Below are 10,777 nucleotides of genomic sequence, written 5' to 3' on the forward strand. Positions count from 1 at the left end.
ATCTCCCAATCCGAATGCTGATCAAATTCCTATCAACCATACCTATTCTGTCCATTGTTCTGATTGTTTGCCAGTATTCGTAGATGATATCAGCTGTGGTACTGTGAGCTGATTGCCTGATCGGGCTTCTGATGCAATGTCTTTCTTCCTTATCTGTGTTGTCATCTGTTCTGCTGATTTGCCTGCAGTTGGGGATTCTATTGGTTACAGTGCCCCATGCGTTGACTAGATGCGTGGTCCTCATGGCAATGGGTGGGTGGACGAGATGTTGTTGCAGCTGAGGTTGCCTTTGGGGTGATCACAAGCCTTGCTGGCATGTTTGTCAGCATCTTTATTGAGACCACGTAGGATATGGTAATAGCGGGCCTCCTCCATCATGTCATGTAGTATCTGATTCCTGCTGTTGATTTGCTGTAAAAGGGTGTTTGGCGAGCTCTGCCTTTGCACCATGAGTCGAATTATGATTGCAGAGTCGCCAAAGATAATTACTTTCTTGATTCCCAGTTTGATCAATTGGGTGAGGCCTTGGAACAAAGCCAGTCCCTCAGCCCTGTTATTGGATAGTTCACCCAGCCCCCATTCAAAATGAAGAATAGGCTCGCCATTAGCATTACAGATGAGACCTCCTGCACCTGCTAGGCCAGGATTGGATTTTGAGGCGCCATCGAAAAACATGTAATACCTGTTGCAATTGCCCAACCAGAGAGAAAATTCTTCTTCCTTGAGCCTCAGTTTCCAAACATTACTTGGCTCCTTCGTTTGCAGATTCTCTTTTCTTGGTGCCTGGGCGCTGATAATGCTTCCATGCCCGTAGTTGATCAAGTTTCTTTCTTCAACGCTGTAGTTGGTGGCCTCAATCTTGCCTTGAGTGCGGGTTGTTATTGCTTCCACCGCTAAACTCTTGGCTTTGTGGCACATGATTCTAGTGCTGTGTCCTTTATCTTGAAAGACCTTTTTGTTTCTAGCCAACCAGATACTCCAGACAAGAGTTAAAGGTATTGTGTTACATATCCTTTGTGTTAATTTGCTCTTCTTGCCTTTCCATGGGCAATTTTTCTTCCAATTGTAGACAGTTTCTACTATGGATGCCTTTGGTTCCCATGGAACTCCCCCTATTAAGGCCATATCTTTCCAACATTTTTCTGCTACTTGGCAATCTATGAACAAATGTTGCATTGTTTCTTCTGCTTGACAACAGTTTGGGCACCTGGAAGGTCCCAAAATGCCTCTTTTTTTTAAGTTTTCTGCTGTTAGGATCTTCCCTTTCAGGAGGAGCCAGAAGAAGAATTTGACTTTAGGAGGGGCTTCCGCCTTCCAAACCAATTTCCATTGACTCCAAATGGCCTGTGGGTAGGCGCTTTCACACAGTTGTTGATACCCTGCTTTGGCTGTGTAAAGGGTTCCCGTAGGGTCCCAGCGATAGCTGTCTTTTTTGCCTCTTTGAATCGGAGCTTTGCTATGCAAAAGGTTCTTTAGGGCTAGGACGCTTGTTTCGAGATCTCTAGGATAATCCGGTAGTGTCCATCCTGTCCAAGCTTGAGAGCGATTTCCCCATTGCGTTATTTGAGCTAGACACCAGATTCCTTTATTATTAAGCCAACTTATAGCTGGAATTGCCTCTATGTTGGATCCTATAGGACACTGACCTAATATTCTGTCATTGGAGATACTAATGTTGCTCCCTCCTCCTGGGACTTTTGAAGTGTGTTGGGCCATAAAGGGAATGATTTTCTTGCATAATTTCCAGATGCTGGTGCTGTCTCTGCTGGGAATATTGGTGTCCAACAATTGATGCCTAGTGCTGTTCAGGTACTTGGCCTCTAGGACTGATTTCCACCATGCTGTGTCCCCTGAAATTAGCCTCCAGACAATTTTAGCCCCGAGAGCTAAGTTCAGAAGTTTTGGAGACCTTATTCCAAGACCTCCTTTCTCATGGGGCTGGATGACATTCTTCCAACTAACCAAGTTAAACTTTTTTTTCTCCGTTTTTCCTCCTTGCCAGAGGAAGTGTCTAAGAGCTTTTTCCATTTTATGGTGGAAGGTCATTGGAGCTTGAATCAAAGAGAAGCGGTAAATAGGCAAAGAGGTCAGACCTGATTTTAGGAGTACAAGACGGCCAGCTGGGTTCAGCCACATAGATCCCCATTGTTGAATTTTCCTTTTTATTTTATCTAGGATTTCATTCCAAGTATCGGTCTTCAGAGGTCCCATACTCACCGGCATCCCTAGATAAGTGAAGTGACTCCAGTCTAGCTTGTATGAGACTCCTAGAGTGCTTGCAATGCTGTGTATGGTGTGGTTTGTTGCATTCCAACCATAGATGCAGCTTTTAACTTGGTTAACTTTTCCTCCAGAATAATCCATGAATTGGTCTAGAATCTTTTTGAAGCGCCTAGCAATGGTGATCGAAGCTCCTCCCATCAAGAGGGTGTCGTCTGCAAATTGGGAGTGGTTGATATTCTTTGTACCCTGCTCGAATTGGATGCCAGTGATTAGGCCAATTCTTCGGTTGTAATCCAAGGCTTTGCTAAGGGATTCGGCCATGAGAATGAATAAGTAAGGGGACAAGGGGTAGCCTTGTCTGAGGCCTCAGGAGGATTGAAAGGCAGCACAAGGTCTTCCATTAACCAAAGGGGAGATCCAAGGATTCGAAATGCATGCTTTGATCATATTAATGAAGGAAGTATTGAATCCCATTTTATGTAATACAGCAAACAGAAAGGAGTGTCTGACCCTATCAAAGGCATTGGCGAGGTCTAGCTTTAGGACGAAGCCTTTTTCCTTTCGGCTTATACTAGAATGGATGGCCTCTTGCACGAGAAGAATGGAATCAGAGATGTGTCTATTAGGCAGGAAGCCTCCTTGATTTTCTGAGATTAATGAGGGGAGATGAGGCTTGAGTCTTGAAGACAAAATTTTTGTAACTATTTTGTATGCAGAATTGCATAGGGATATGGGTCGAAATCTCGAGAAGGTGGAGGGCCTGTTCTCTTTGGGGATTAGAGCTAGATAGGTTGAGTTGGTGTAACCCCCCAATTTGCCTTTCCGAAGGACCCAGCGTATCATCTTTAGGAGGTCTTTTTTGATCAGCTGCCAGAATTCTCTGTAGAAATTGATTGGGAACCCATCTGGGCCTGGAGCTTTGTCCGGATGGAGGCTCCAGATTGCCTTTTGAACCTCTTCCTCTTCTACCTCTTGCGTGAGCTTGCTATTCATTTCTTGGGTGACATCTCTAGTCATGTATTGAAGTAAACTTGAGTAGTCCTCTTCACTTTTGTCCTCTGTTAGCAGATTTTTAAAGTGAGTGGTTGCTGCTTCTTTAATGGAGTCCTGGGTCTCGTAGCTGTTCCCTTCACTGTCTTTAATTGTGCTCACGGTGTTCCTTGCCTTTCTGACTGTAGCTTGCTTGTGAAAATAAGAGGTATTTTTGTCTCCTTCACGCAGCCATAACTGTCTTGACTTTAACCTCCATTTAATCTCCTCATCTCTAACTGTTTGTCTCAGCTGGGTATACAGTCTTATCTCATCTTCTTTTGTGTGCTGGGAGAGTCCAACAGCTTCAATATTTTGCTGTACTACCTCAAGGTTTTTTTTGATTTCCTTTTTTATCAGCTCTGGTTCTTGGTAGTTGGTCTTTGCCCATGATTTAAGAGCCTGCCTAGTTTGCTTTAGCTTTGATTCCCAGATATATATCGGGGAGCCTTCCACATGCTGGGTCCAAGCCTGCCACACCGCATCTCTAGCTGCAAAGATTCGATTCCAGAGGGGAGAATATTTAAAGGGAAGGGGTCCAAGCTGGCTATGACTGTGCAAGGTAAGCGTGATTGGATAGTGGTCCGAGGCAGAGGTGTTGAGGATGTCTGACTGACCGGTAGAGAAGGTGGATAGGAATGCAATGTTGATGAGGAACCGGTCAAGCCTTTCCATAATGTTGCCTGCTCCTAGACGCCTATTGCTCCAGGTGTACCTTCGGTTCTTGGGCTTTATATCTACCAGATCTTTCTCCTGCATAATATGCTCAAGCTGGTTTCTAAATGGGTCTGAGCTGAAGTTTCCTCCTCTTTTCTCATTGGTATGCATGACCAGGTTTAGATCCCCTGCTAGAATGAGATTGTTGTCATGGTCTTCTTCTATATTTGTCTCCAATGTGTTCCAGCATACTTCTTTTTCCCTGTAGTGGTTCGGTGAATAGACATTGTATATTGTTACCCCTGTTCCATTTTCCTTGCTTTCTAGTTTTACACTAATCCAGTTCTGATGAATTTTGATGAAGTTGCAGCTCCATTTGCTGTTGTCCCACATTGTTAGGATACCACCTGAGGCTCCTCTTGCTTCACTGGCGCAGCCGTTGTAATGCTTTTGTTGATTAATGAGTCGATTGATTTCGGACTGATCAAGCTTTGTCTCTTGGATAAGGATAATTTCGGGCTTTTCACTTTGTATTAGTTCCTTAAGGGCTGCTTTCTTGGAGGGGTGCCCTAGTCCCCTGCTGTTCCAGGATAGCGTTTTCATCATGATTTACCAGTGGTGTGGAGAGGTGCTCGCCTCTCTTTGCCTTTGTTGTTGTTTTCCTTGTCCGAGTGTCCAAGGATGTAGGATTCTATAGGCGTCTGGGATCCCATTGCTATATCTTTCTGTGCACTTTCTTCTCTCTGCTGTTTAGCCGACTTTCTGCCAGGCCCATTCTTTTTTGGAATGTCATTGGCCGCTCCATGGTCCTTTGATGAACTTCTGGTGATCCTTGAGGAGTTGATATCAAGGGAGGGCTGGGAAGAATGAGGGGGTGAGGGATGGAGAGGCTGATCGGCTAAAGGGGAATCCTGCTCGGGATCTTCCTCAGAAAGGGATGCGAAAGGATTGGAAGATGGAGGAATGGAGGGGTCCGAGGGTCGAGGGGGTGAGGAGGGGGTATGAGGAGGGGGCTGCTGAGAGGACGAGGGGGGTTGCTGATGGGATGATTGAGGATGAATGGGATGTTGATGGGAAGGTCCCGGGGTTTCAGATTCTACTTGCTTCAAGGATGGAGTCGATTTTTTTCTTTTGACCGTTTCCCATTGCCCTTCTTGCTCTGTAGATTCTACATTTATAAGTTTGGGGCATCTATTAGCAAAATGTCCATATTCGTGACATACCTTGCATTTGAAGGGTATCTGTTCGTAGTCCAGCTGTTGAATATGGCACCAGTCGTCTACTTTCAGTTTGATTGCTTCCGGTAGTCCGCGCCCCAGATCAACTTCAACACATATTCGCGCACAGGCTTGCATGTTGTCCTTGGGTTCACTGCGATCTATGTATTTTCCGACCGCGTTTCCTATTGCTTTGACCGAGTCATCGCCCCAACAGTGGAGAGGGAGATGGGGAAGCCTAACCCAGACAGGAACAGCACTTGGAATGTCTAGCTCTGGATCGAAATCCGGGGTCCATTTGTTGAGATAGAGACCCCTGGAATCCATGAAGTAAGGCCCGTTTCTGAAGATTAGGTCCTTGTCCTCCTTAGTTTCAAAGTGAAAGGTATAGTATCCTCTACCACAGAACCTGATGGATATTTTCCCTTGGATCTTGTCTGCCCAGTTTCGCTCAACCCACCTTTGCACAGTTTTGGGCGAGGGCCATAGTCCTGTAAATTGGCCGATTAATCCTTTCTCCGCTAGTGAGATGGCTGCCATGCGAGGAATGGTCGGAGGCAAATGAACTTCCTGTAGCACATCTAGTTTCTTTACAAACTTGGTTGCTGTTGGCCTTGGTCGATGTTGAGGCAGGGATTTAACCAGGTTGGAAAAGGCTTGTTGCAGTTCCAGATCCCCACCAGGCGGATCCGGAGGATCCATGGGGCTGGTCGAGAGAGCAGCAGCAGAAGCGAAAGTTAGAGCGAGGGCTGGCTCAGGCGCGCGCGCGCGCAGCAGAAGCAGCGATTTTATGTTGAAAAAAACCCCCATCCTTGTCTTCTTAGGAATACGGACATTGTTGAATTATTTCTTCCATACCTTCACAAAATATTGATATGTAATAAACTAGCCATGTCCCTCAGCACCTTCTGCATATTCTTTGTATAAGTTGTAAATTTCTCATCTTGAAAAATTATTTGGAATATGTATTGTCTCTCTATTTGGCATACACTCTCCATGCTTTGAAAAGAAATCTTTCATCCATGACATTGCAGTATTTGATAATGGCCCAAACTGTCTTTTATGACGTACTTCTGAATAAAATGTGGGATCCTTTTCCAAATTTTCTTGAATTCTCGAGAGACGAAAATTCCCAATCGAATGAAACATTTTGAAAGCTTTTCTACATATAAATAAATTCCTAATATGATAATCATAACATGACAATATAGATTGCATGCACCCAACTAAATATGAATTCTGCATGCTTTTATTCATTGAAAAATATCTCTTCCTGCTTTCTAATGCAAATGTGAAATCCATATGTTCAAGCAATTTTTTTGGCAACATTCACTTGAAATGAGAGCACTGATAGAACTTCTTCTCGTCAGATATTATGCTCTACCCCTTGTATAACTAGAATAGCTTGCATTGATATGAAAAGGTCTGCTCCTACTCCTCGATTCAATATTTCTTGGCAACATCTTCATCATTGGATCATCATTTGTATAAGGATTTTCATCATCATTAAGAGGAATGTTATCCACACTATGATCAGCTCTGCTTTTCAAATATTGACTTGGAGGATATTCTTCATCTTCCCCTTCTTCAGTGCTACTGTCATAGTCCTTAGAATTCAGAATGAATGGAAAATTTGACTCGATGTTTAATGGGTATTCTTCCTCATGTGCGTTGTCAGTGCTACTCTCATAGTCCATAGAATTAGGACTATGTCGAAAAAGTGACTGTATACTTATTGAAGATGCTACACCTTGTCCTTTGTCATTGCTACCTTTATACTCATTAGAATTAGGACTAAGTGCATCATCCTGTCCTTCATCACTGCTGCTCTCATAGTACTTAGAATTAGGACTAAGAGGACACTATGACACTCCATTCTTTTGAAATTCATCATCATGCTCTTCATAACCATTGCTCTCATAGTCCTTAGAATTAGGACTAAGTGGACACCGTGACACTCCAATCTTTTGAAATTCATCATCCCGCTCTTCATCACTGCTACTCTCATAATCCTTAGAATTAGAACTAACTGGACACCGTGACACTCCATACTTTTGAAATTCATCATCATGCTCTTCATCACTGCTGCTCTCATAGTCCTTAGAATTAGGACTAAGTGGACACTTTGACACTCCATTCTTTTGAAATTCGTTATCACGCTCTTCATCACTGCTGCTCTCATAGTCCTTAGAATTAGGACTAAGTGGACACCGTGACACTCCATTCTTTTGAAATTCGCCATCATGCTCTTCAAAACTGTTGCTCTCATAGTCCTCAGAATTAGGACTAAGTGGACACTGTGACACTCCATTCTTTTGAACTTCACCATCATGCTCTTCAAAACTGCTACTCTCATAGTCCTCAGAATTAGGACTAAGAGGACATCGTGACACTCCATTATTTTGAACTTCACCATCATGCTCTTCATCACCGCTGCTTTCATAGTCCTTAGAATTAGGACTAAGTGGAATCTGTGACTCTTTATTTATTTGAAATTCTCCATCCCCTCTTTCATCAGTGCTGCTCTCATAGTCTTTAGAATCAGGACTAAGTGGAAGAATTGACTTTCTATTCATAGTGGAAGAATTCCCACTATATTCATCAATATGAATAGAGTTGTTACGCGATGAAGATGTTGATGGTGTATAAATCGAAACTTCACTATCAGAACAATCCATCCATTTCAAATAGAATATGTTGAATGATGCAAATGGAGTCTCCTAAAGATATTATATAGCTTAAAGAATGAAATTTTCCCTCCAAAATTATTCCCTCCCCAAAAGTTTCGCAAAAATATTTCCCTCTAAAAATTTTCGCGAAAATATTTCCCTCCAAAAAGTTTGTTAGATTTATTTACCTTCATTATTTTATTCTACAATTTATTGAAAAATGTAAACTAAATTTTTTTATGAAATAAATCACTAAAATTAAAATTGTAAACTACAACTTCTACATTAATTATTCTAATAGTTAAAGTCTATAATATTTACTAAACAATTGAATTTTATTTTATTTTATTTTATTTTATTTTTGTAATATATTCTAAAACAAATTAATCCCATATTCAACCCGTTGTAAAACAATTCTACAATATTCGCTTTATAATATTTTAGTAAAACAATTCTACAATATTTGCTTTATAATATTTTAAAACAAATTATCCCACACTAACCGTACGGAAAAACATCTCCGTAATTTCACTTATATATTAAATTTCATTATCACTATTACTCACGTCACATCCAGGTTTTCTGAAGTTCGTTGAAAGACTCGTGAATTTGTGGAGCAGCTATATTGCTATCAACAACATATTCAATGAAGAATTCTCGCAATTGAAAGGTAAGTTAAATATTTTTCCTTCAAATTTTTTATATTAAATTAATTTAATGAAGAAGATTATTATTATTATTATTGTTTTTAAATTAATAAATTTTCTGAGCCAAAATAACAATTACGTCCATCGTGAGCATGGTGGGCCCGATCAAACTCAATCACCCAATAGTCGTGGGTGGGCTGCCGTGGTGTCGCGCGGTGGGCGGGGAGGTCAGGTGGGGTGTGAGGGCGCGGGGGGGTGTGGGGTGTGAGGGCTGCGACGCCCACCCCGGCAGCTTGCCCGCCTGTCACGAGGGTTGGGTAATTCTCATAATCACCCAACCCCCGCGGCAAGCGGGCGAGCTGCCAGGGTGGATGCCGCAACCCGACTCGCCCCCTATCACCAACCCCCCACTCTCGACACTCTGACCTCCTTCAACCACACCCCGTGCCCCTGCCTCCTTACCCCCCCTTCACATCCATACATGACTCGTCAACACTCCCATCCCTACCCGCACCAGCCCCCTCACCCGCACGCCCTCCCCGTCATCCACCACCTCACCTCACGCGCCCTCCCCACGCGACGACCCTCCCCACCCCCTTAGACTCCTCCCTCTACCCTCGTCCCGCTCCCCCACTCCAACCCCTGCCCCCCCCCCCCCCCCCCCACCTCTCCCCCTCCGGACCCCTCACCCCACCTACACCCCTCCCCCCCCACCCCCCCCGACTCTTCCCCCACGCCCTAGCTTCCCCCTCCCTTCTCCAACCACTCCTTCCCCAACCCCCCCCTCCTCTTTCCCCCTCGAACCCCCCACACCCCCCTCACCTCTCGCGCCACCCCATGCCCCAGCCCCCTACCCCACACACCCTCTACCCATCCCCCACGCCCTAGCCTCCCCTTCCCTTCTCCAATCGCTCCTTCCCCAACCCCCCCTCTCCTCTTCCCCCATCGAACCCCCCACACCCCCCTCACCTCTCACACCACCCCATGCCCTAGCCCCCTACCCCACACACCCTCCACCCCCCCTCACCTCTCGGCCCGCACCCCATGCCCCATGCCCACCTCACCTCTCACTCCACCCGCCCCACCACTCCCCCCACCTCCCCATCACCTCTCGCCCCCCACCCCCATGTCGTGACCCCCCCACCTCTCTCCCCAGCACCCCCAAGCCCACCCCCCGCAACACCCCCCTGTTCCTCACCTCTCGGCTCCCCCCATGCCCTACCCCCTCACCTCTCGACCCCCCCACCCCCTCAACTCTCGCTCCTCCCCATACCCCACCCACTCACCTCTCAGCCCCCCTGATGCGGGAGCACCTAGCAACAAAGTGAGCAAACATGGGCCACGGAAGCAGAACAAAGGAAAGTCTGCCTTAAAGTAGAAAATATAGATTTAAAGCGGATAAAGTAGACTTAAAGCAGATTTAAAGCATGCATGCATCTTTTGTTGGAGGAAACGCAGGAGAGGATAGGATCAATCCTTCCCAAGACTTCTTATATAAATATAATGCGATAGGCATGTAATGGATATCTTATTGGTGAGGAAAATTGTGTGTGGGCAAGATGTAAACGAGCGTGAGCTCGTTTCTAAGGCTGAAATGCCTTAATTTTGTAACTGTTCTATATAATTTATAAAAGCCTGTTCGTGTGTTATTTGTATATGCATGTTTGTGAGCTTGTCAATCGACACCGATCATTCTAGGTCGATGGCGATCCTATATCGTGTAACTGTTATATATGTTGATCGATTATTGTTTAAAGCACTATGTATGAAGAGCAAGGGAGGATTGGCGTGTTGGCAATTGCTTGATGTGGGTTCCTATCTCTGTTTCTAATTAAAATCATGAATATTTTGTGTTTAATGGAATTCTGGTAAAGACACGAATTGCAGTAGTGAAAGAATTTGTTTGAAGAATTTTAATGACAAATCGAAGAGGATGGATGCCGCTGAAGAATCATTTTACGCGTGGAGTCTCTGTATCCAGCTAAGAAAGCACAATTTGGTGTAAATTGGCAGCGTAGTGAACGATAGACAGCACTTTCGAAATCAGTGGAAGACAACCGGTAGATGAACGTGCAGCGCAGGGAAGAAAGGAATTGTAAAATTCGATGTTAAACTGGTGATGAGGACGTTATTGAATTGGACCTGACGCTGATCAAGGAGTAAACTGGAGCTGCGTTAATTTATCAAGACAGAAGCTGTGTTCATTGTAAAATTCGTGATTGGGCCATTGAGTCAGCATTAAAAAGGACCAGCTTAACAGTCAGTCAAAGGCGGTAGCATATATTTTAATTCCACATATCGCTGTGAATTGTATTATGGTATAAGCATGGGGTCT

At 44.4% G+C, this 10,777-nt stretch overlaps 1 protein-coding gene across 1 annotated transcript; it reads right to left on the reverse strand.

The window, feature by feature from the left end:
* Window positions 1-240: 240 nt before the first annotated feature.
* LOC149234772 (uncharacterized) lies at window positions 241-4,515 on the reverse strand. Its single transcript, XM_089368377.1, has 2 exons — window positions 3,169-4,515; window positions 241-2,469 (listed from the first exon to the last, which is right to left on the reverse strand). Exons 1-2 carry the CDS (start codon window positions 4,513-4,515, stop codon window positions 241-243), a joined length of 3,576 nt encoding a protein of 1,191 aa, XP_089224503.1.
* Between the last annotated feature and the right edge of the window lie 6,262 nt (window positions 4,516-10,777).

Source organism: Pinus tabuliformis, chromosome 8 (assembly GCF_031772625.1).
Source record: "Pinus tabuliformis cultivar Carrire ecotype Pingquan chromosome 8, CPIR1, whole genome shotgun sequence".
NCBI classification, from domain to species: domain Eukaryota; kingdom Viridiplantae; phylum Streptophyta; class Pinopsida; order Pinales; family Pinaceae; genus Pinus; species Pinus tabuliformis.